At 37.4% G+C, this 26,949-nt stretch overlaps 1 protein-coding gene across 2 annotated transcripts in view; it reads right to left on the bottom strand.

Annotated features, from left to right (window-relative positions):
- Positions 1 to 26,949, bottom strand: part of UNC13C (unc-13 homolog C) — a 121,442-nt gene that overhangs the window by 18,181 nt on the left and 76,312 nt on the right. For both annotated transcript variants that reach the window (XM_059482281.1, XM_059482279.1), the window contains 8 exons: positions 17,233 to 17,359; positions 16,247 to 16,343; positions 15,665 to 15,808; positions 14,612 to 14,689; positions 11,124 to 11,201; positions 4,322 to 4,410; positions 1,973 to 2,122; positions 591 to 714 (listed from right to left, as the gene is read on the bottom strand). In XM_059482281.1, coding sequence (XP_059338264.1) covers positions 591 to 714; positions 1,973 to 2,122; positions 4,322 to 4,410; positions 11,124 to 11,201; positions 14,612 to 14,689; positions 15,665 to 15,808; positions 16,247 to 16,343; positions 17,233 to 17,359 — 887 coding nt within the window. The remainder of the gene's footprint in view (positions 1 to 590; positions 715 to 1,972; positions 2,123 to 4,321; positions 4,411 to 11,123; positions 11,202 to 14,611; positions 14,690 to 15,664; positions 15,809 to 16,246; positions 16,344 to 17,232; positions 17,360 to 26,949) is intronic.

Genomic DNA, 26,949 nt, shown 5'->3' with positions numbered 1-26,949 from the left:
CTGTGAGGACAGCTCCCTTCCCTCTTCTCAGCAGGCTGGAAATGCAGCTCTGCCCAAAGAGGACCTCCTGTCAAGGCTGTTATTAAAATCCCCCACATCTTTAGTGCTATATTTGGCTGAAGCTTCCTGATGTTAATTAAGTGCTGCCTCAAGATGAGGAATGGCACAGCAGGCAGGGCTGGAGGATGGGATGGGGCATCCCTGGCTTTCTCAAACCTACAAAAATGGAAGTGATTGAATTTGTGATGTGACTAGGAAGGGCAAGGAACACCCTTCATGTTCCTGTGCATAGTGAAGCCAAGAGAAAAATCAGATTTAAATCAAACCCCTTTATGAGAGCACATGACTGCATTCATAAAAACTGCTCTGATTTGGATGAGGCAGTAAATGAAGGAGTGAAGTCTTCCTCACCAGCTTAGAGCAAGCTGGCTGCATGACTGAGACACCAGAGAGGAACACTGCCTGCAGTGCGGGTGCTACTCCCTGTGGACAGGGTACAGACCAGGACAGTGTCAGACCCTTGGCACCACCTGCTCAGGCACATTATTACAGTCCTTTGTATCAACTGAGAATTGCTCTGGAACACTTACGGTTTGGTCTGTCAGTGGTGGAAGCACAATCTGTTTCTCTATTTTGTTTAAGACTAACTTCCAGAGCTCTTTCAAAACCCGTTTCAGAACAGTCTTCTCACAGATTTTTGCAGAGACACTTAAACTGGAATAAAACAGAACCACAAAACAGTCACCAAAACCAGCATTATGGCTTCAGAGGTGTTCTATCATGCTAAGATTAATAGCCATTAAGGTTTATATTTTCTCTAGTAATAAAAATTTCTTAGTAGCTAAATTATTTTTCTATTTCATCAGTAAATATTTTTGGCAAAAAGACTTGCAGATTACAAACTTAAATAAATCTTCTCTAATTTAATGCTTAGTATATCACTGATGCGTATTTATTGAAAATGCAAAATCATGATGAGTTAAAAGTTTGATGGATGATACAATTTAGCACTCCCACGCCCCTAAATTAAAGTTTTAGTATATAATTTGTTTATGTCTTAAAAATAAAGAGCAACTGTCTCTCTTACTTTGCATTTCTACTGGGATGTAGAACTGGTTGCTGACAGCTAATGCAAATTTGCAGCTACTGTTTGGAAACATTTATTTCTATATACCGACATGTCTGAGCAATCTTGCTATCTATTACTTACAGTAAAATTAAATTTTTAGGGCACCTTTTGCATCTTTACTTTGAAAATTTCTGGCTGGGGAAAACCTGCCTAAGGAAACAAAGGGGTGTGTAACTTGTGACTGGAGACCTTGAGTACAGGGTCAGTTCCAGGCTGCTTGTCCTCACAGCCACTTCCATCAAAAGGCCACTGGTGTTTGACAAGCACCAAGGACACCAATGTGCTTACAGATGTGCCTGTGCTGCACATGGCCTTTCAGAATGTGTCATTGCTGAATGATGACAGCATAAGTTATGCTTACTTACAGAAGCAAGAATGAGTTTGCAGGATCCTCTCAAAACTTAGCATTTTACCAAATGAAAAAAAAATCAAGTTGCTGTTTAGATGATGACCTGGTTTTGGTGACACAGAAGTGCATATCAATAAGCAGTGTGACACTGGGCACAAGTCTAAATCAAATGCCAGACAATTCAGGGTAGGAATTACTTTTGTTCTTTTTTTCAGCACAGTCTTCATAACACAGCCTGTGGAGGAGAGACCGTGCATTGTCTCATTTTCAATGACTCAAAACATGACAAGATGTGGAAAGACAAGCCTGGAGCTTATGTAAAAATTGCTCAGTGTAAGTAAACAGGTTAGGCATGGGATTCTGCACACAGTGAATACTAGAAATATTAAAAATACTACAGAGTGCTTCCAGGTACCAACAGTGTTTCAGAGTAATACCAAATGTGCCTGACTGCAGCATCCAGTTCCCAACCTGCCACACAATGGCACACTCACGTTGTGTCCAGGGAATCCATGAGAGGCCGAAGCACAATCTCAGCATCAATGGCTGCACTGTTCTTATTGGCTGCTGCATTCCCATTTCCTCTCATTTGATTCAGTTCATTGCTCATTTGTCTTACACAATCTTCAATAACAAATTGGAAACTACAGGATGAGAATAAAAAGGAGAATGAAAGAATTCTGGGAAAGAAAACAATAATGATGATTTTGCATCAGGTTCCTCAACAAGACTTAAATATTTTCTGCAATGATGCAATGTTCAAAATTGAAGATACTGTTGTGTTACCATCAGAAAATAAGTTCTATTGAGGATCATAGCTCATATAAATAATTCATGCCATGTTTTGATCTTTTCCCTGCCTTCAATTCAGCCACAATTTTCATAGCCTTGTAGATGTGCCAAATATTTATTTTCTGAAAGCAACAGATGTATCAGAATCTATAGGTTAGATGTAATTGACTGCCAGCTAGGAACAACTTCTCAAGATTTTAACTTTGGTGTGAAAGGATGATACAAACAGGTGATGATAAGTAATTTTTCTCTTGATGGTTAATAGCAACCAAGCTTGGATAATCTTCTTGAGGTAAAATCAAAAACTCCTACTGATTCTGCCCTATTTGGCTCAATTTGACTTTTTCCAGATTTCACACAGTCAGTGCCTTCAGAAGGATTGTTACTTCTTTGCAACTACACAGCATTAAAACACTTTGACTGTTTAAAATATCCTTTTGCAAAGAACCCCCTTGCTTTGAAGCACTCAGACTCTTCCTCCTGGGAGGAATCTTTTTCACTTCAAGGTGACTGTGAACACATTCTTCCTCCTCAAGTTTGTATCTGCTCAGCTTTTCTGAAAACTGTTGTTTCCTAACTGATCTGGTTGAGTGTCTGACAGTCTTAAAGTGCTCTTGATGTGATAATCTTTGGACAACATATTGACAGAAAGCAGAACAGCACTTAATCAGTCACCAGCTCAGAGGCAGGAAGAGTCTCTGCACACACAGTAATTTGGTTTATGGGTTGATTTGTGACAGATTGAAATGGTTTAGGATTAGTTTATGAACAGAAATGCAAAGCAGAGGCCAAAAATATATGGGCCTGTTAAGCTGAAAAGATAAATGGCAAAGATTAACCTGAGGAAAGTGGAAGAGAATTTACTGTGAGAGAAAAGAAACAATTGGTTGTTCAGTGACATAGCTAACTGTAAAAAGAGAACACAAACCTCCATGTGAAATCACTGGAAAAATCAGAAACTTTTCCAAATGCATTTGAAGTACACTTACCTACTTTAAAGCCCTAGATAAAATCAACCCCAGGCAGCTAGAGGAACTGCTCATGGAAATTCTTGGGACCAGTCCTTCCAACAAAAGCCAAAATAATGCATTGCCTTTCTTGACATTAGACATCTTTCCAACATTGTTAACCTCACAGACCCAAGCAGTAAATTGACCCATGAGGAATGTTCTAGCTATCTGGAGCATATCCTACACTGAGCTATTCTGGGTTTGCTGTTGCAGAAATCTAGTTGGCTCATTCAGAAAGAAGCCCTGGAAAGAAATAATATTCATGCACTGTCAATGATCCGAGAAGCAGAGCCTGGGAGCAAAAGTACAGCAAAACAATACAGCAAAGTAAGCACACAGAAAAAAAGCTGACTGTCCACCCAGACTGCCCATCAATGGATTAAATAAGCAACTACAGACTTTCCTTTATGAGCACCACTACAGCCCTAATCCCTCTTTCTTAGATTTCTTTCTAATTTGAAGCAAAAGTTACTTGCTACTTCTTATACCACAAGCACTGCTGGCACAGCACCATACACATTCAGGACTGCAGTGTGCACTCTGATTAATGAAAGGTTTTGAGAGTAAGGCTCAGTAGACAATTTTTGAAAAGCCACAGGCAAGCAAATGACCCAAGAAGGCCATACACAATGACCACTTGAAGCAGGCTAAACACAGGCAGACATCCCCGGTTGAAGCAGGCCACTTGGAAAAAGTTGTCAGTCTCAGGAAGTAACATTAACATGGTCAGAGAGGAAAGTTTAACATAGCATCAGGCAAAAAACCCCAGTGACTTTGCTTCCCAAAAAGCAGAACAAAAGCCTTCCGCCTCACCTCTGTAACACATTCATGCTCACAGATGATGTTCAGTTGTCTTTACAGTGAGGTTGCTTTTATTTGTTTCAGAGTCGAAACACATACACACACAAATTCACACCACTCCATCAGGGCAGAAGCAGGCCATGCCTCAGGACATTCAAATAACCACCCAGACTTCATCAACGAGAGAGATTTTTGAGCAGGACTATTCCTCTAAGGTTTGCAGTAAAATGGGTTTGTTACCTTGCAGCATACGTTACACTGAGTTCATCCAATACATTGCTAAGTTTCACCTGAAGTTCTTTGAGAACAACACTAGCTTCAGGATCCAGCTGCAAAGAGATAAATAACATTATATTTCATTTATACACTAGGTTTCTGGGGTTTCCATTACAATCCATGAATTAGGAATTATGTGCAAAAATACACCGCACTACAGAAAACCAAATGTGGAAACAGCTGTTGTGACACTGAATTGCTTTAGTAATAATTTTGAAATACAATTGCCATTAAAAAAATGAAAAAAACCTTTGATTACAGCAGGGAATATTTATATTAGAAATCAAAACTGTGCCACTGAAAAAGGACTTTCTGTGGGACTGTGGAAACTGTGTTGGCAGTCACATAGAAGAGAACTACCATTTCCTGGCCAGTGGTATTCAACAAGGCATACCGAGAGAAGGATGCAGGAAAAGACAGTGCTTGTGTTAATAGTAATGCAGATGCCTTCATATTTTTATTATTTTTGTACATTTCACTATTGTTGGTATTTTGTCTGGTGATTTGCATTGAAGTTGTTTCCATATTTCATATGTTTCCATAATGCAGTGTAAAATTAGAACTGCCAGCACTGAAAAAGATGGCTTGAAGAATATCCATGCCAATTCTACTGACAGAGGATGTGAGAAGGGACTCTACCAAATTTCAGTACTGCTGTTTCTAAAAGCCATTAGGGCAAACAAAATTCAAGCACAGAGCAACACATTCTGATACTCTGATACAGGGTTTCTAAACATAGGGAAGAAGTTAATGCAGGGGAGAAATATATTTTTACATTTACAGGGATGAGAATACATGCATAGATATTTAATCAAAAAGGTACCCTATTGATATTGATCAGCAAACTTTTTTATTTGCTATGGATTCTTTTTCAAGTAAGAAATAATATTTTTTTTATCTCCCTGATCTTTAGCACTCAGAAAAAAATAATTACAGCCCATTCTGGGATATGATAGATGATCATCAGGATCAACAGCTGAATTTGAATTAATAGCTGATGTTCCAGGTCTTTCAGCTGCATACATCACAGTGTTCAGGAATGATTTCCAATGATATCCCTTAATTTGTGGACTCTGTTCTGCAGCAAGGTCAGGTACAGACCTTCTTGCAATTTCAAAGGACATTGCACATTTAGAATACATAATCAGGGCTGATTCTATTTTCTGTCTTTCAACTGCATGAGTAGTGTTTGGTGCTTATTTTTCCTCTGGTGCTTCAGAGTACTGTGGTACAGCAGGTCAGTTCTTCCAATCACACTTCAGAGAAAAGGGGAAGTTGTTGCAGCACACTGGGTAATTTACTTGAGACTACACAGGAATTCTACAGCAAACCAAACAGAAATAGATCCAATGATCTATGGCATTTTAATCTCAGACCATCCTTTATCTCCTCAGAGGTTATGTGTGGGTTAAAATAAAAGAAAATCTGAGATTTTCACTACAGGTTTTGACAAGAACCTGAAATAGGTGGCAAGGGGGAATTACCACACATCCTTTAGAAGATAGTTGGTGTCATGTAGTTCTCTTCTAATCTGAGAAGCTCATACTTTACTTGTTACTGTAAGTACTTACTGCGACTACTTACTGATTTAGTTTTGAATTACTTTGCATTGAGAGAACTTCTGTAGCTTCTGTGTATCTTAGTAGAGTCCCTGGCAGATACACTTTGACAATTCATACACTTAAATGATTGCTTTCCTTCATATGAAGAGCAGGAATTAAAAAGCTAATTTTACTGCAATGTCTATACCAGTAAACAAATTAAGACTTTGCTATCAAAGGCAACAATTTTTCCAGGAAATGGATTTCACTAGGGAATCATACTGTTTGCTTTGGAGGTATACACACAAACCCCAAATTTAAGACCACTAGAATATAGACATTTAACAAACACTGAACATACAAGCATTCACATTAAACATGATACATGTCAAGGAAAACAAAATACCAGGCAAGCAGAAGACTCAAAATTTCTTAGCAGATCATGCACAAACCAGAGAATCACCTTGTTACCAGGCCTATAGAGGTCAATGTAGTTACTTTCTATCAGAGGTTGTGGTCATAACCAGAAAACACAATGTATCTGCTAAATTCACCTGGAATTGAACTTAGTCCAGCCAAAATTGGACTGAATGCTAATGCCAGATTGTGGTTATTACACACATTATAGAAGGGTGCATGCAACTGTTAAAGATTTTAGAGGCTTTGTGCTCACAAATTGCATGAACAAGTTTGTGTGTGCACAGCTGGAGGCATCTGGCAGGCCCCCAGGCCTGTGTGCCCACATGCTCATGCCCGTGGATGAGGTGGCACGGGGAGGAGTGTTGTGACACAAAGAGGTATGCGGGCTGCCCGGGCAGGTGTGCCACACCTGGCCATGCTGGCATCACTGACAAGATGCCAGCAAGAGTTTGAATTGCTGCTTCTCTCTAGGTACTGGAAAATACGGTGATTTGGGTGTCTCACCAGAACTAAAATGTGCACTTTTCATTTTCTTAATCATGTGCCTTCTGTGTGCTAATGATTGTCCTCAGGCATCATCCAAATGTGCCAGAGCATGACCTCTTCTGTTTCCTGATATGGCAGAGCTAAGATGGAAGCATGGAAGTGAGAGGCAATGCTGATCAGCATCTGAGATGATGTCTGAGAGGGAGATACAGACATGAAAATGAAGTATTTATGGTATTGGTGACATCTCTTTTTCTCTTCAGGTCTCATTTACTTCACAGAGTTTGGTGAAGAAGGAATGAAATCTAACAAACTTCCCTGAACGCATTTCAGGAAAATAAAAAGAAAAGGCTTTACTTGAGCCTGATTATTTGTGGAAGAAAAAACAACAAACCAACAGTAAATCTCAGCTATGAGTGTCATTAGTGTACCATATCCAATTTAAAAACAAAAGAGAAAAGACAACACATTTATCCCTTGGACAATTGTATTCTGGATTCCATTTACAGTTCCCAGCATGTGTGGAGTAGCTTTAAAATACGTTGGGGTAGGTTGGTCAGGTTTCAAAATTGGATTTTTTAAAGGAGCATGCTTATTTAATTAATAATGTGTAAATCATTCTTTTTAATAAATTCTTAATATTCTTGGCTTTTTGAGGCTCATATTTCTGTTATTTTAACATGTTCTTAAATAGCAGAATTAAGTTTTACCCACAAGGAAATATACTCATTATTTTGTTGGCACATCTGTTGATTATGCATTATCAAGAGATAATTAGAAATTTGACTTTTTCTGAATGCTACACAAAAACTGACAACACATTTGCTGAACAGCTGAAACAAGAAGAAATAGTTGAACATCATGATTTCCAAATTCTGCCTGTCTAAAACTGTGAAATTCTTTATACAGACAAGCCTTGGAAAACAGTTAAAAATCTGATGAATTTGGCTGCTTTCAATGTGTTAGATTGAGGTATTTCCTGCTGTAATTTAATGTGTGCTATGATGGACATAATCTTGTTAACTGCAAATTTGGTGGTGTTTCTGCAGCAAACTACAGAGATGTAAATTACTTTTGCATGAGTTAAATGGAATCTCTCTAATCTGAATCCCATTTATCTGCAAATTCACATGTCTAATGACTTATAGTTTCCTAATGGGACCACCTGGTTACTTCTGTTCAGAAAATAGTTTTACATATTTCTGTATATCTGGTGAAGATACAGCAAAGGTATTTAACAGCTCCATCACTTTAGGTCTTCTTTCTGTCTCTGACAGACATTCCCACAGCCTAGGGACAGTGAGATGTGAGATGTTTGGCTGCCACTGCTCTGAGTGCACTGGAGAGCACTTGGGCCTCTGTACAAGATGTAAAGGTGGACACTTCAGAACAATTCTGCTGAAGTCTGGTCCTCTGCCACCCCATCAGAGTCTTTAAGGCCACATATAGATTCCCACAGGGATTCCTAAGGTTTATATGTAAAGCTGGAACTGAATTTACTGGGAGTGGGAATATGATTTATCTACAGTTAATATAATACTGTCATACATAAACAACCTCCTTTTGCTTTACACCATTTTTTTTTGATCCTAATTACTGTAACTCATTTCTGCCATGTTCTGTCATCTGGTGTAAAGCAACACAAGCATTGGCTTCTCTTCTTTCTCTTTTATCAGCTTCCAGCTTGTCAGACATGAAAAAATATTTAGTGCAAATATATGCATTTCTTTTGGATGAAACAAAGAGGAGCTAAACCAAAATTCTATGATGATGATCTGTTACCCTGTTTTTGGACCTGATTTACAAAAAACCAAACAAACAGTGGATTGGATGCGCTTCACTACTCTTTCTTATGGCAGACTGTTCTCATTGATATGATTTGTAAGTACCCTCCTGCTTTGCTGCAGCAGAGAAGGACAGTTAATAAAGAAGCTCATCTTGTTCAGACTATTTTATTTTAATGATGGGGGATCTGAGAAACCAGTTTTTTCTCTATTTATAGAGTTCCCTGCCTGCAATGTGCAATAAGCCTTCTCTGAACAGAGGGACTGTTGCTTGATTGTGGTTATTTTGACTGCGCAGTTTGAAAGACATACTGCTCACAGTGTGACACTGAGGAGATTAACAGCATTTAATTTTTCTTAGAATTAGTTTTGCTTCTACTGAAATAGGTCTCATTATTTTGCTGAAAATCATCCGACTTTTATGCCCTCCACAAGTGAAATATTAAACTGTTTTTTCCCTTCAAGGAAACTGCTTACAGATTTTACTGCTGGCTTTGTTTCTTTAAGTACCAGTTCAATAAGCCAAATTGGCCATTAGCAGTTGTGCCTTTGGAATAGTGAGGGGAATAAGTATTCAAACTGGAGGACAAACATTTTAGTGGCATCTTGATATGGATGAAAAAAAATTGAATATGAATGTGCTTTCTTCAAGAAATTGCCTTAGAAGTCTGAATGTATTTTTAAGATCTTTTGTCTTAGATTGTGAATCAGAGATGCACTTAAGACACCTAGTGAAAGGATTATAGAAAATATATCCAAATTGTCTCCGTGGGTTGCATGTCGCACCATATTTGTAGGAAATTCTGCTTTGATACTGTAACAACCTTAATAATTCATCCTCATTAACATCAAAAGGAAACCAAAAAGGATGAGAAGTCATAAGAACTTTTGAAAGAAAGTTGCTATGAAAAATTCCTATTTTTAAAAATATTATTATATAAGGCATTAGGAGCAAATGAAAAACTAATATTTTCTTGGGGAAAATGGGACATTTCTTGGGGAAAATGGGAATATTTCAAGCAAATATTCTGGTTGAAAATAATTTTATAGAAATAGATATAAAATGTGACTCAGCTTTCCTCTGCCCTTGTCATTATCCTGATTTATAGTCATTTACGTGTTTTCATGAATCATGACATTAAAAATTAAGTTTGGATCCAAGACCTAATACAAAAGTACTTTGCACAGAATATAAAAGCTTGGAGGACATGATTACTTGTAATATTCAGAGAGGGAAAAGGGTATAATAGGAATCACAAAAACAGCCACTTCTGGATGATGAATATCTCTTTTCAAAGTTTGGTAGGAAATTTGCACTGACAAGGCTGCAGAAGTTTCTTCCCTGTTATCTGGAGCAGCTTCAAGGAGCTGGTCCTGGCTCAGCAGACCCTCCACAGCCTGGAATGACTCTGTGGGTGCATCTGGAGACTTCAGTTCCTTGTGTGGCATAGGGGACCCATCTCACCTCTGCAGGGTCCCACTGTGGATGTGGAAATATGAAATGCTGTGTTTTCCAGTTTTCTCCATATAGTGTGGCCACGTTAGATCAAAGTTTTGGGAATCTATCAAGCTACAGCCTCAAGAAGAAAAAGGATGATATATGCATAACTTATTTTTTAAAGTCAGCTACTGATAAAATGGGTAGGATATTCATGTTCTAAACAATGCTTCTCAACAAGTAGACAGGACTTTTTCTATGCCTATGAAGATATGTTAATTTCTTCATCATGTTTCAGAACAGCAAAAGACTACAGCCTGGAAGGTACTGAAGCACTGTCTATGTCCTTTTGCTGTTGGAAAAGGACTTCAGGCTCTTTTAAATCTTCTGAAATGAAAAAGGGGGTAAAGCTGTGGATGTTTTGAACTGTTGAGTAACAGATTTTGGTGAAATGGTATCTTGAATACAAGCAGGCCCTCAGGTACTGAAAAGTGCACTTAAAATGTTTTATAGATTTTTTAAAACTCTGAAAGTGGCTGCATAGTAAAACTTCAGTTTAGTGTCAACTAAATGCCCAAGCATAGCTCTTTTTGATTTTAGATCATAGGGAATTACACAGATGCATCAATGGAAATAAGTAGAAAATGTGACTGTTGTTAGCCTTAGAAAATATGGTCAGGAATAATAAAAGATGCTTACTATCACAAACCTCATAAGAGAATCTCTCTCCTTCTTTCTTCTGCTCAGTGGATTGCAAGTCAAAGGCATTAGACAAAGACAATGACACATTACAGACAAAACGTACCAAAACATAAAAAGCAAAGTATAGTCCAATACAAACATTGAAATAAAGCTGGCACTACAGATTGCAACACAAAACACCCAGTGCTGATAAAACATTACGGATCATTAGCATGTGTCTGTGAAATAGTTATGTCATTCCAGTATTGTCAGGACAGTAAATAGGTCTTGTAGACTTTTTTTAAAGCATTTTGATTTTCTTTGCAAGTAGAAGTGAAAGCTTTGACTGGGTTGCAAACATGGTGCTAATGATCTCTTAGGAGCTTTGAAAGAACCAGGAAACAGGTATGACTCACCTCCTTCCCTCCCATGGACTCAAACATTTTCTCAAGCTGGACTCTTAATTGCTGAATGTTGTTCATCAAGATACAGGCCTACAGAGAGAGATCAAATGTGAGACTGTGCACAACCAATTCTTCAGCAGCCCTACGTTCATAGAATTATAGAAACATTAAGGTTGGAAAAGATTTCTAAGCCCACTTTCACTGATACAGCTGTGTTTTTCAGAGGAACTTCTGTCCACTGCTGCCTCTCCTTCCCCTTTCACTGACCCTTCTCTTTGCCTGCTCAGCCTGTCACTGCCCACTAAGGGCACTGCTGCCCCACAGGGAACTGGATTCCATCTCCCTGTCACCTGGACAGGTTCCAGATCCCAGAATTTCACATCCTGCACAATCCCAGGTAATTTCTAGTCATACCTAGTACAGTTACATCTGATGGATTAATGCAAGTAGAACATCATCATCCCATGGAGAGCAGAGGCAACAACGATCTAAGTGCTTTGGCAGGGACTGCAGGAAAGGCGTTGCCACACTGCTTGCTAGCCCCAGTCTCTGCAGAAAACTGTGACAACACTGTAACCCAGCTAATGGCTGATGCTTAAGTATTTGAATAAATCAAGAGGCAGTTCTGTTAATAACAGAATGATATTTTAGAAATCTGCATTTTTGCATTACTTGAAAAGCTGATGAATAAACTAGGTAATAGAACTCTGTAATCATATTATTTTAGTCTAGAAGTGTTGCTGTTTAAGCTAAATTTTTGAAGGCAGAACACTGTGCAAGATGGCCACTGTGCAAAAGACAGCAATTTCTGTGTTCATATAAGGTTAAAAGTAAGACATCAGTAAAAATAAGGAGCTAGTTATAAAAATAATGGAAGAAAGAATCTATTACTAGACTCTTGTGTACTTACATAACTTTATATGATGGTTTGCTATGGTGCAGATGAAGCAATCAGACAATACTTACCAAAAGAATTGTAGCTGGCCAAGGCCAATGTGTTCTAGTGTGTGACTGGACTAATTTAGACACTAAGGAAATGCATTTCAATAAGACATGTATACTTTTTTTTCAGTCAACAAGATGGTGATGGAATTATTACAATGATTGATACTCATTTGTACCTTTCTAGTTAATAGCATGTTCCAATGTAGAGCTGAAGCATGATGGGCTCAATAACATGATTTAGCTTTAATTATTAATACATTACTGTCATAGGAATTTGGTGTCAGAGTCCTTCTCAACTGAAGAAGAAAAAGAAAAAAAGAGATTTGGTCTAACTTCTTACTACTTAGATTATTCCTTCCCAGTGAAGCGTGCTGCTCCTCCTCCTACAGAATGCAGCTGGCTTTGTGTAGCTGAAATGTCACCTCTTTGCTCAGCTCTTGAAAAATCCACAAACCCCCGTTCTACTTGTTTGTCTACCTTCCATTAATTTACAATCACTAAGATTGTATCCTCCTTTCCTGTACTATCTCCTGACTTCTAACAAAGGAATTATTTTGGAAATTATCTGCAATATCACAAATCAGTAATTATGAGAAATATGATTTGTGATGGGGGTATAAGTAGCTGAATATAACATCTTGTTCCTTTTGTTCCAAACAAATGCAACTACCTTTGGCAATACACTGGAGCTATGAGAGAAACACTTGACAGAAAAGCAGTTTCAAAGTTTGCTTTGAGGCTGGCTCAGGTGGCTCTTTCAGAGCCTAATCCTACCTTGGCTCAGTGAAAAATTTGCTATTGTTGTCAGGTAAAGAACATTACTTAAAAACATTCTCATTGTATTTCATTATCTCCTACCCTTCAGAATAGCCTGTGCAGCAGTTTACAGGAATCGGACAGATGCAACAACAGGAAAAAAAGGATGGCAGGTACAATAGCATAACCCATATTTGTTTGTAAATGCTGACAGGAGGTGGAAGATAAGAGGCTGTTTATACATTAGATAAATACCTTTATGAAAAGCATCTTTGATATGCTTTTATTTGAACAGTTTATATGCACATTTTGTAGTGTTTAGTTAGATTACTACAAGTATTAACTTGAAAAAGAATGCCAAATCTAATTTGAATAATAAAAAGTATTCATTTTAATCTCTTCTATTAACTTTATTGCAGAGGAACATTTATTGTAGCTGGAATTACTAGAACAAATGGATTTTTATTAAGATAAAAGTATGTAAGGCAAATTCTGTTAAAAAAAGTTATGTCCATCAAAGGCCTTTGATACAATACTTTATACCTGTTCTAGTGGAAAGTGTCTCTGCTCACAATAGAGGGGTGGAAGGAGATGATCTTTAAGGTCCCTTCCAACCCAAGACACTATTTAATTCATAATGAGATTAATTTCATCTAAAGCCTTAATAAAGATAGGTATTTGAGAATGACTTCAGAAATTATTCACTCTAATAATTAAAACCTCCCACTAGGTAGGCCAAAAGACTGCTCAAACAGACTTGACTATTCAGTGCTTTATTCGAACTCATTTCTTCATGAAAGCAATGAGCTTTACTTAATATTACCATTAAATTCATAGGAACTCTCAATATTTGATATTTAGCTGCAGTAGATGTCTTTCTAAATCCTATTATTGTGTGTATGTTGGTGACCTGTAGACCATGACACTGGCCCTAACTATACAGAGCACTGGCAGATGTCATGGCCAGGATGTGACACAAGGACCAGGAGATCTGAGACGGGCTGAGGGCTGTACCATTGGAGGTGAACAGTGTGAGGATGGGGCTGCACTTATTGATCCAGCTGCAGATTGGTACAGCTGAACAAAACACTACCAAATACAACAGACATACTGCTAAAAGCTGCCTGCCATGGGAGAACTAGCTTTGATTGAATATCAATAACATTGAAAAGCCAGTTCCCAAGAATACTTTTCCTTGGTTTTGTTAAAGTATTGAAAATGTTTCCATTTGCTCAACTACATCTTTAGTGTCCATTTCTCATTTATTTCTGAGTCCATGGCAATCTGGTCCTTCATTAGGGACTCCCTTGTAAGCAGTGAGGCAACAAACAGCACAAATTTTCTCCTCCCCTCTGCAGGGCTAATGTACAGTGAGCAGCAGCAGCAGCAGAAACCCCTGCACACAGGGAATAGGGAGCTTAGAAATTCTCCTGTGCACAAACTGATACAGAGAGGCAATGCCAAGTGAAAACCCTAAACAAAGACCTTGACTTCTATCTGAGAAACAAGATGAAGATACATTCACCATGTTCACCACAGTATTAGGGTGTTATCCACTGCACGTCTGTAGCCACGTTGTAGTTGTTTTATAACTTTAATACTGAAATTATTAACTAGGATTCTTAACTAATTTCACTTATTGCAGCTTTTTACACCTCACAGTAAGCAGCTAGGAAAACATGCTGACCTCCCTCCATTCATGTTTTTTCATATAAAGAAGTGACTTAATTTTCAAAAAGTACAGTAAGTCATTTAAAGGCAATTTCTGAGGCAGAAAAAAGCCACAGCTTCTTACTCACCACATTTTCTTTATCACAATAGGAGCTGAAGTAACTTGAAATAATTGCAGCATACTGAACAAGTACTTTGTTGATAGTCTAGAAGAGGAGAAGAGTCTTTTAAATCGTGAATTTCATAATGTAAACCGAAAATAATAAAAAAAAAGGTTTGTAGAAATGATAGGTTTTACAGGTGCTTGCACACATAGTGTATTATATTTTTTAGATATAATATAAACAATCCTGTGAGCACATTTTCAATCCCTGCACAGCAGATGGTGCGTAGATCTAATTGTAAAGCAATCTTCAATAGCAGAGATAGTTTAATTTTAGCACTACTGTTTTTGAGAAGCACTGAGAACTCCTCTCCTTGCAATGTACTACATAATTAATGGAACAGTAGCAAGATCAAAAACTCCTCCAGGGTGACAATACGTAGACTAGAAATATAATGGAAATGTAAGACAAAAGGAGCACTGTTCAAAGCCTGGCAATATGAGTTACCTTACAATAATCATGTAAATAAGAACCCTGCAAATGGAGAATTGCTGCAATGAAAGAACAGAATTAAATGTAAATGTGAACTTTTCTGAAGCCAGCAGGACTATAATGGAAATTCAGAGCTTGTGAGGAAATGTAACTATCCAAATAGAAAGCTGGCAGAGTTGAGTTTATCAAGCGGCAGGTGAATAACTACCACATCAAGACTTCAAACAAAAATATTTTATTGCCATACCTTGACTTTTTCCTTCACTTGCACTGCATAATTAGCTAATTGCATTTCACTGAATGGAACTGCAATTGGTTCTTAGCAAGATAACAATGCATACGTATGTGTATAAAATACATAAACGTGAAATCTCAGAGAGGATAGAACTTCTCAAACTGGTAAACCATTTTGACAAAGTAGACAAAACCCAACCTTAAGCCACAGACAGCATGTCTTTCTTAGGATCCCAATCAGGCAGAAAACACTGATTCTAAAAAGCATTGGAATCCCTTAGCTTTTAGGTACATGGCAACTCAGTGTCATTCTCTCTGAAGCTTAGTTGAGATGCATTGACTTTAATGTACCTTTGCAAATCTTCTCATTAAATGAGATAGTGCTTCTGGATTAGGACACTCCAATTTCCTAATAATCTCAAAGCTTTGATTGAGTTGTGTGAAGACATCAACCACAGAGCAGGAGAAAAGGGCATGATCTGATGTTTGCTGAAACTAGAGAGGAACATTCAAATGTTAATATTTGTTCAGAGATCAAAAATGCATTCATTGATTCTTATACTTGAAATTCATCCTAGAGTCATAAAAAGTAATAAAGGAAAAAAGAAGTCTCCCTGGTGATACTAAGAAATGTGTTTTTTTTTCTTTTCTGATACTTTTGAATCTTTTAAAAATAAAACGAGAATTTTCTTTCATGACATCATTATCACATCATAGGTTAATGAAATGATACCATGGAATGAATTCTGTAGGGATTTAGGCAGAGGGAATTAGAGGGAACTAGAACAGGAATTTCTCTACAAGGGATCTTCCAAAAGTTGTTATCTCTTGAAGTCTAAGAAAAATGTTGTGGGACCAAATGTACTTCTGGTTTTGTAATAATATATGTATTGATATTTTATTTATTCATTTCTTTAAAAAGTAAGGGCTCACCCCATCCTTTTTGTCTCTTTCTAGTGCTCCATGGAGAAATTCCATTGAGACATCCTCATTTTCATCCAGCCACTGTATGACAAATGGTTCAAACCACCTGAAAATTAAAAGCAATTTTGTAAAGTAAAGTAGGTAGATTTCATAAAGAGGAGAAATCTTATAATACCCAGCAGTTCAGCACCTTGTGTTTTCAGGTATGCTGTAATTGCTAAAGACTTCAACAACTCTGGAAAAATTTTTGTCACCAAAATGTTGCAGCTACCAAAAGGCTTTTCAGGCTTAAGTTTCACAATACTCTCACTGGTGTACCCTGGTGATATAAAATTAGGAGTAGCCAATTCTCTACCAGTGAAGCATGGTAGGTATGCACCTTCTATCAATATTGGCTCTTTGGTAACATTTATTTTTATTTGCATATAAAATAACTTGTATATAACTTTGTTTTAGTAAAAGTCAGGTATTTAAACCATCTCAGTAAACCAGCAGACTTGCAGAAGATTAAGGATAGCTCGGATACAAGGACAGGACTGAATATATTTATTGCAGGGAGACAGGTGAAAACAAAACCAGTAGCTGAGTATAACCTGACCCATTAAGAATTACTTCAGTAGAGTATCCTGTTAGCATTACAGCTTTATCCAAATTTGGTTATAAAACAAATGCAAAATCACTTTCCTCAGACATTTTCCCACCAAAGCATTTTGTCTTTTTGTCATCTCTAAAGACCTGGAGTTACAACAACTGTAGAAACCTATGAAATAGCTAATTGCACATTTAACACCTGGACCCTTTCACTTGATAGAATGAAGAATTAAAGAGAAGGAAGTGCAAAACGTATCTTGCACAAACCTGAGCATAAATATTTGACCAAAATAAACGCTGCATGAAGCCCTGAGATCTTGCACAAACCTGAGCATAAATATTTGACCAAAATAAACCCTGCATGAAGCCCAGCCTCATAGAAGCCTCCCCAAAACAGCACTTACAGAGAGTATTCAGGCACTGCATCCTTGAAAGCAGAGAGCTCTCGCACATATTCATTATAAAACCATTTCACTTTGAAGTGCAAATTCATATAATCTGTGCTTTTGCATAATCGCTGCTTTTCATGTTCTGTAATAGAAGGAGTGGAAATAAAAGCACTTAATTGCATTCTAACAGTAAATAACATTCTTGAGCCTCAGTGCACTGCTGACACAATAACACAGGACTCGCATTTTAAAGCATAATTGGTTTGATTTTTGTCGATATAGTAAGACCCAGCATTTCAATTTTCAGGATCTGAGTACCCTTAGGAAAAACAAAACAAACTAAAGACCAGTCCACAAATGAAGCTTCTCCCATCTCTTCACTGCAGTGAGAAAAACCCCACAAATTTGATGACTTCCCCTTCTTTAGATCCTTCTTAGGCTGTTACAAAATGGTTAGGAAGCTTTTGTGTGTCAAGCTAGAAAAGACAACCATAGCTGCGTAGTAGCCAGAGGAAGTAACAGCTATAAATGCCAGTCCTACAGGAATCTGTGAAAGCTGCATTTACCAGAGTTAAGAAAAAGAAAGAGGAGAAAACTCCACAGATTTACAGGCATCTGATTTATGGCACAAGTTGAGAAGATGGTTTAACAGCGTTTTTGAAATTTTTCAAATGGACTTCACCTTCTCAGTGTCCTTGTGTTTTCCACATACTGAATATGCAGATGGAGGTGGGTGGCAGAAATCATGCAGCCACCTGTAACCACTTTCTGCATTTTTAAAGTCTGATTTAATTTTTTTGAACAAATGTCCATCTTTCTTCCAGGATTTTGATCTTGTTTTAGCTTGTACCCTATGCTCTGCATTCTTCACCCAGCCACCGCAGACTTGGACAGCTCCATTCCTTCTCTCTTTATCCTTGCTCAAATCTTTCATTTCCTTCTCCCTCAGCATGAAACCAGGGATCCACAAGTTTTGGGCAGAATAATCATACCTTTGTTTACTGCTCACAGCTTCCTAAAATCTCCACAGATCTCATCTGTCTGAGATGTCATGTCACTTGCACATTCTTCCTTCCCTAAGCAAAAGAGTAATTTCTTTTCCCAGTTCCCTTAAAAAATGGCCTAATACAGGCACTCAGCAGGAATTATGCTCTTGTGTAAATATTGGGTATTAAGAAGTTACCAGTTTCAAACCTCCTTTTTGCTCCTTACTTCTGCTTGCTTTGCAACACAGCATTGTACAAATCTCATATATTTGGATGGGAACCTAATTTTCTGTAACAGCAGGAGCATCTCATCCTCTGTCATACACTTGAATGTAGCATTGGATTGTCTGTCAGTGAAAATGCACCGTGAATGACACATTCTGTGTTTTCAGATCTAGCCAGTTACATTAGAAGGAAATGTTTAGTTTTATTATTATGCCAAATCAGCACTCCAGTAGCACACCATGCCATCCAACAAGTGTTTCAGATGTATTTTATTATTCAGTGAGTTACTAAGTTTTGTGCAAATCGACTTATAAAGTGCCCCTGTGGGCTTTTATTGCCTTTTTAGCATTGCAGTAGCATTTTCACCTTCACTGCCTTTCCATCACACTCAAGAAAAATCACTAAATCAGTTTCTGTCTAAATATTGCATTTATTCATGTTCATGCTACTTGAGAGTACTACAAACTCTCCCCAGAACAGTATCACTGTTACTAGCATTAAACAGGACCACAGAGAGAAAGATGTTGCCTTCTATCATGGTTCTGAGGAATCATTTTTTTTAGGTAGAAGGTTTTTCATAAACTAGTACAGAAAGCTAGACATTTGCTCTATAAAAGGTATTCTTACAAGGTAGACCAGCCTTTCACTGACAAAAACGATGTTATTTGTATGAAATCCACTGCACATCTGCTGCTTAAGTCATTGTTATAAATCTGTCCTAGATTGCATCCCAAAAGAATGGAATTTCTGAAATGAATAGCACTTTTTTTCATTCAAGCTTTCAATAAATGGGTTGCTAAATCATACAATGTAACTTGAGAATGTTTGTTATAGTATCACAAACCAAAGAAATGCTTATTTCAATTTTAGAAATGAGCTACTGCCACTAATTGGCAAGCTTGTCCAGGAGGGTGCAACTTACACATACCAATCACTAATATTTTCTTTTTAAGGTTAAGATTTATAATACATTAAAAATGAGCACAAAAGTGATGCAGGAATAACTGAACTTTTTTCTGCAGGCTTTTATGCCTTGTAGAGAATATTTGAAGTCTTCAAGGATATTACTTGGAGAATACATATAAGTGAAAAATACATCCAGAATCCCTGACATGAATGTATGAGAACATCATCTGTTCTCTTTCAACAATGTCTGACCTATATGGTAGTATTTCTAAGTCAACATTTCTTAGAAATACTACCATATAGGTCAGACATTGTTGAAAGAGAACAGATGTATCTCAAAATTTACGCACAAATATATAGTATGTGAGCCTTCTGTCAAGTTTTGAAAATTTTCTACAAATCTATTTTCCATAATCAGCAAAGACTTCACAGGACATATGAGGTCCTGTGTATCCATGCATTTTACCTCTTCAGTTCATATAAACCAAAGGAGGGAGCAAACAGGTGCCCAGATGAGTCAGCAGTGACAGTTTTAACTGGATAATAGATGGGTTTATCCATGGCAACCATGGATTTTGGTTGCAAAGTGCAGCAACATCACTGTAGGTGTTCTGAATTTAGATCAGGACCAATAGATTGCTTCCTTAATTTCTGAACATCTTGCACAAGCTGATATAAATGTGAGCACAGGATAGCTGGATGCATTTTGGAAATCTGTGTCTATTTTCCTGGAGAGAAAGCTAGTGCCATTTTTCCCTATACAGACATATCCATTTTGAGCTTTCTGGAAGACAGATGTAGTAGCTGCACAATATAACTTTTTTTGAAAAACTCTACTCTTGTTTTGCAAAATTATTATCCTACAGAGTCAGTCTGGCACTAAACCTGCCAGTTGTGTGCAAATGTGCTCTCAGGAGAGATGATAACAGAAATACCTGACCATTCTCATAACTGATTCTAGGTAAGGAAATCTCCAGTATAGCAAACCTAATGCTGATAATGTTTTTTATTTTGTGCTGCTCCTTTTCTGACACATTCCTTATAGTGCAGCATATTTTTAATAGCATCTACTCATCTAATAAGTTTCATAAAGAGGTCATGTTCAGTTCCCATGCTGGCATATGCATATCACTGTGTCATGCATCAATGAGAAAATATTGATAAGATTCTTGTAAACTGTAACATCTGTAAATTTAGTTGTGTGTATGGGGCACTTCAGCTACTTTTGGGAATTGCAGATCCAGCAAGTGTAACTTTTTTACATTGTTGATGCCACTTGGGGAAGGGGGGGAATATCTCCTTAGGGGTGATGCTGTAATGCACATGTGCTTTTACAACAGGAACTGTCACTGCAACCACACTGAAAACTGAATGGAATTGTTCCATCTCACTGCTACCAATCACAGAGATGGGAATCCCCTTCAGGAGACCTCCAGTAAGCAACAGCACTGAAGGAAAAGAGATAAAATCTGCTCCAATGTTATTTGTATTCTCAAGAATGAACAGAGATTGTTTTTAAAAGCTATTACAGGGAGTGCATTAATATATGGAAAAGAACTTGGTGTGTGATGCAATCAGCACAGCCCTGGTGATGCTGTATCAGGCATGTAATTTAATTGCAGGCAGCAGTTCTTTTAGAGAAAAATTTATAAAGAAACATAATAGGAAGGATTATAATCCAAGGTACTTTCCTCACAGGCCTAACCAAACAACAGTACTTTGGAATCATGCTTGGGTTTTTGTTCATTTTTCCAGCAATTGCTGAAGGAAGCTGGGAAGATTTTCTTAAAACAACAAATAAAAGTCATAATGATGACTCACTAAGCAGAAATATCTACATGACACTAAGGACATTATCATTTAACAAACTGGAATAGAATCTTGTTCACTGCAGAATCCTTTTTTCTTTTTAACCTTGAGGTAATAACATCACTCTGAGTTTCCACGTAATTTTTGATATGTATTAGTTGCTAAAAAAGGAAAAAAGAGTAATCTAAAAACCTTCATAAAAGATGAACATGTTAAATATTCAGATAATCAAATTGATATTTTGTTCAACTCTGATTTTCCTTATTTGGGTACAAAAACTCAGAGCAATTTTTTTTCTACAGCAGTTTCTAAGCCAATATTTTTGTAAAAACATAGTTAAGATGCCTGAAAGATTCTAATAATATGGTTTTAAAGTATATTTCAAATCTTTATGAACAATAACTTCAAGGAAATTAATCTGTAAAATTTAACAAATTGACTACATACACATAAATAGATTTTTCTAAAAAAAACAAACGTGTACAATTTTCAGGCTTTATAAATAATGTTTCAGGGATTAATAACTACTATAAAGAATATCTAGGTGTAGTAAATTAATTTCATCACAACCAGCTTGTTTAACTGACATGCATTCTACTGCTCTAAAGTTTATTAAACAGAAATGGTTGAGACTGAGTATATGGGATTTGTGTTTGGATTAGCTGCAAATTTTCCCATCAAAACTCAGCTGTTATTCTCAAGCATTGTGACATAATTCCATATTATTTGCAATAATTACCTACCAATCTTTCTAGAGACTGCCAGCTGCTATCTATTTCTTCCAGAACTGCTGTTTCAGAAAACCTCCTATTTCCAAACTTGCAGTCATATAATTGGGAAGGGTAATTGGGAACATAAAACTGAGTACAGCTAGAGGAAGCAAAGCTCCAGTAAGGAATGATATGGATGGGGTATGCATTGGCATTCCTCCCTCTGAATCACTGTGGAAATGTTACACCGAATGATGCACCTCTGTTTTGGATAAAATCAGAAGTTAATGTTCAATGCACCTGATCCCAGTGCCATTTCCCCACAATACAGGAGCAGTTGCTATGCCACAGCCTCTTTTATGCTTATAGTGCTCTAGATTTAATCTCTATACTGCTGAAAGAAACCTGAAGCCTCTGGTTGTATGAATGCAACAGCATGCAGGCCACAAATGAAGAAAAAATTTAACTCATAGTTTGTCACCGATTTAGAAGAAAACATTACATTCCACTAGAATCTCATCCTAGGATTCTTGTACTTTGCTAAAGGCAATGGAAGTCACTGGGTATTAACTGAAATACACAGTAGAACACTAATTGATAATAATGTATAATTTACATTAATTTTTATAATGTGAAATACTACTGACCTTTCTGAAAGGGCTCTTTGTGTCAAGTTGAATATAATAAACCAAAACTTGAAAAACTTCTTTCATTCCCTCCTTTTTCGATTACATTTATCTCTAACCCCCCTCTAATGCTCCTTTAAAAAATATATTGTATCTTTCACAACAGACAATCTTTTCTCTGTATTTACTTGAAAATTTTTATCAAAATTTCTTTGGACAGTTCACAAACATAATGGACTGTACCTGGAACTTATCTGGGGGGTAATGAAGCTGTGCAACTGGGAAAATGAAGAAAAAGAGACCAAGTACACTTATTAAGGCAAGATGCATAAATCAAGAAAGGCATTGTAGATCTTCTTCAAAGATTTCTTACTATGGAGTCATATTTCCTCCCTGGACAGAGGAGCTACTGGAGAGGGTCCAGTGGAGGCCACAAAGATGATGAGAGGTCTGGAACATCTCTCTTATGAAGAGAGATTTAGGACAGGAGCTGGGCCTGTTTAGTCTGGAGAAGGAAGGACTCAGGGGGGATCTCATTAATGCATATAAATGTCTCAATGAGGGCACCAAGAGAAGGGTGCTAGACTCTTTGTGGTGGTGCCCAGCAACAGGACAAGAAGCAATGGCAATAAAACACAAGAAGTTCCATCTCAGTGTGAGGAAGAACTTTCCATTAAGGGCAGCAGAGCACTGGAACAGCTCCCAGGCAGGTCATGGAGTCTCCCTCTCTGGAGACATTCCAAACCCTCCTGGAAACATTCCTGCTCCAGGTGACCCTGCCTTGACAGAGGGGTTAGACTGGATGATCTCCACAGATGCTGGCCAACCCTGGAAATTCTGTGATTCTGTGACAGAGATCAGGGAAAGAAGACAGGCTGTCATATTCTGAAAGGTGAGGAAGAATGCTCACTGTTCCTTTTTTGTCTTTTTGCCTGCAGTGGAAGCTGCTAATCAATCCCTGCGTTGCTGCAGTGCACTGTAAAAGCTGATGTGACATTGCCCTTTACATTCAAGGAGAAGCTCTCCACGCAGGAGGCCGTGTGCTCAGTGCTCTGCTTTGCCTGACATTTCACAGCAGGTGCAGCAGAGCTCGGTGTCAGAAAAGGCAGAGATGTACATGGTTCCTTGGGAGAGATAAATGTCTCATGGGAACTTCAAGGGCATCAAACACCAATGTCATATACTACTTAAGAGATGCAACACGTAATATCACGAACGATGTATGAACCTGCTACAAACTACCCTATCTTCTACTCTAAATGTTGCATTTGACATTTTTAACCTACTGTGTTATACTGCCTAAGTGTTTCAGATTACTTAGGCAAATTAACTTTGATATTTTATTAACATTAATAAGTTGATTTTTTACTGCTTCTTTTTAGTCCTTATTACTTCTATTAGTCTCATCAATTAATTACTACTTCCAAAGCCAAATACTTCCACAAAAGTTCCAGAAAAGTGGATGGGTTATCACCAAAAGGGTAATGCAAGATGTGCAGCTTGATAATGCATAAACTTTCTCTGTTTTGCTTGCTGACAAGAAAAGAAAAATGCCAGGAATACAAGTAAATGAATAAGATGAACCTCAGTATAAATTTCACCCTTCAATATTCTATCAGATTGAAATTTACATACCATGATACTAAATAGAAAATATTCAAAGAATAAACATTTGGAGACAAAATTCTGTATTGAATACAAAAAGAAATAAGCACTTACTTCCAGTGAGTGGAATAATCTGAACTGTGATTTTTACAGCTGATGGAATTCTTGCTTTGTATATTTATTGACCATGGAATGCATAAGGAAATGGAAGCTATAAATGAAGCAGAAGAAATAGTCCATCCTATCTGATATGATGATAATTAAAGTGGTAGTTCTGAAGAATATGATTGAAATTTCAAATACTTTGTACTGATATTTCAACATCTATTCAAAGTAATAAAAAAAGAAAGTAATAAAAGTAACAAAAATAATGAAGTAATAAAAGAAGAAAAGTAATACTAATATAGGAATCCAATTTATATTGATTAAGCTCTCATAAAACTCTAATATGAATAAAAATTGCAAAACAGAGAATATATGCCCCATCCTTGGAAGTGCTCAAGCCAGGTTGGACTGGGCCCTGAGCAACCTGGTCTAGTGGGTGGCATCCCTGCCCATGGCATGGGGGTTGGAAGTGGATGATCTTTAAGGTCCCCTTGAACCCAAACCATTCCATGTTTTTATGATTTGATAGCATAATGCTTGAATCTGGGATGGAAAACTGAATAAAGGTAACAAAGAGCACTTCAATAGCATTGGAACTTAACTATTGAATACTCAGCTTCGCATCTTCAATGTAATTTTTGTGATAGGTTTCTTCCATCTACTTATTGCTTAATTTTTAAAAAAATGTGTTTTTCCATAAAGATCTGATTCTGTGCTCTTTGCCTCATCACTAGTAGGCAAAGTGAGCATAAAACCTTATCAAACAGGCATGCTTGCATTTTACAGGCAATTAGTAAAATGAAGTACAAACCAGGAAGAATCCAGCAGGAAGATAAATGCCAGGCTGCACTTAAATAATTACCTGTGTTCAATCTGGCTCTGCCTGCAAAGGGAAAACCAGAGAGGTGTTTTCTAATTCTCACCCAGCAAACTGCACTTAAGGCTTATTAAAAGATAATGTGGAAACAAGCAGTTTTAACAGATTTATCCTATTCTCCTGGGGGTGAAGCAGTATCAAATGTTTAGTTTGGAACTAATGCACTTCCCCATAAGAGGAAATTGACCTCAGATTCTAGAGGAGAAAAAGACACAAGTAAAACTCTATGGAACAGTCCTGAAAGTAAAATACTGAGTCTTCAATATAAGAAAATAGAAACTAGGAGAAGAACAGCTGCTGTGTGAGGAAAACTTTAAAGCAGTGTCTTAGTAAAAATCGGCATGATTAAAGATAGCAGAGGTTGCTTGTTATTTTTGATTTTCTTTAACTCAAATATTGTATTCTAGTTGATAAAGAAAGGTATTTCTTTTCCAAAAAGCTGTTATTAGTCACTGTTTCTCAATGAAGAAAGTCCAAAATACAAGGGGATTCATTGTGTGATTAGCTCACAGAATGCAGGAAGAGGTGCAGCACCTACATTCCACCGCTGCAGTGTGAGAATTATGCAGCTTCACTCTGACAGAGATAAGGGGAAGAAACCCCTCGAGAAAAGGATAAAAGCTTTCCCCTACCAGCAGATGCAGCACAGCACTAAACAATGCTTGTCCTTTAAGGGACTGTCTGAGAGGAAAAAGTCACATTTTTGCTTAGAGGTTTTGCTTGTTTGGGGTTTTTGTTTTTCTTCCCCAGCCATAAAATTAGTTAAGACAAAAGATATAAGTCTAGCTTTTGTAAAAACATGAGATGGAATAAAGTGGTATCATCTTGGTGATAATGAATTGTAATCAAAGACAATAAGAAAGAAGCAGCAACATATTCTTCTGGGTTGAGATATCTACAAACTCTGGAGGAGGTCTTGCCTGCCCCTGCTGCTACAGGTCGTACACAGCCCATTCAGCTGACCAAAACACTTCTCCCTGCAGCTCACTCATTTGTGGAAAGGGCAGGGCCATGTGAGCTATAAATAACCTGTAATTATTAATCAGTCATAACCTATCCAACATGGTGGTGCCAGTATAAGCTGACTAACAAAAAATTGCCTTTGTTACAATTAGGCAATATTCAGGAAAAGTTTATATACATTTTTTTTTTACAGTAAATGATTACCTGGGTAAGAGCTAATAACAGTGTTTAAGAACAAGAGTAATAGTCATTGGTTAGAAAAAGAATAAATAAGGACACATCTATCATTATTAAATATATAGGACAATATACACTACTAGTATTGAGCAACAAGTTTAAGACTGAACAATGAAGACAGGCATTCCCTGATGCAATAAGTTTTTTCTAGCAAATCTGGCACCATGAATACACCTACAGTCAGAGACAGAGAAACTTGAACTTACTAAGATTACTGTAGACTTGTACTGTGGTACTACTCATTGTTCTGATGGTGGTTCAATGTGTAAAATCCAAGAAAATGGGTTAGAGAACAAGGAAATTATAGATATAACAGTCTCAACTGCAAGGTTGTGCCATATCAGAGATCTCTGAGGTAGTTCCAAGCAAGATGATACAGTGCTACAGCACAATATGAAGAAGTATTAACTCAGCCCCTGGGAGCAGTTTTGTCCATTTCATCTGTCTTCATTACTGGGTCTAATAAATGCCAGAAAAATATTGTCATTTGGCATGGCTGTGGTGCTTTTTGGGCAAGCCTGGAGAGCTCTGCTTTGCCCTCGACAGGTGGATTCTCATACTTAGGAAGCTCAGCCCCTCAGGATGTACAGAGTGTACCTGCTGTTAACAACATCCCTGTCTGTTATGGTGAGTAAAGAACATTTCTAACTCCCCTCTTCCTCTAATCACAGCAACATGCTATC

Source organism: Ammospiza nelsoni, chromosome 14, assembly GCF_027579445.1.
Source record: "Ammospiza nelsoni isolate bAmmNel1 chromosome 14, bAmmNel1.pri, whole genome shotgun sequence".
NCBI classification, from domain to species: domain Eukaryota; kingdom Metazoa; phylum Chordata; class Aves; order Passeriformes; family Passerellidae; genus Ammospiza; species Ammospiza nelsoni.
The sequence above is the reverse complement of the archived record's forward strand: the minus strand, read 5'-3'. Positions and strand labels throughout refer to the sequence as shown.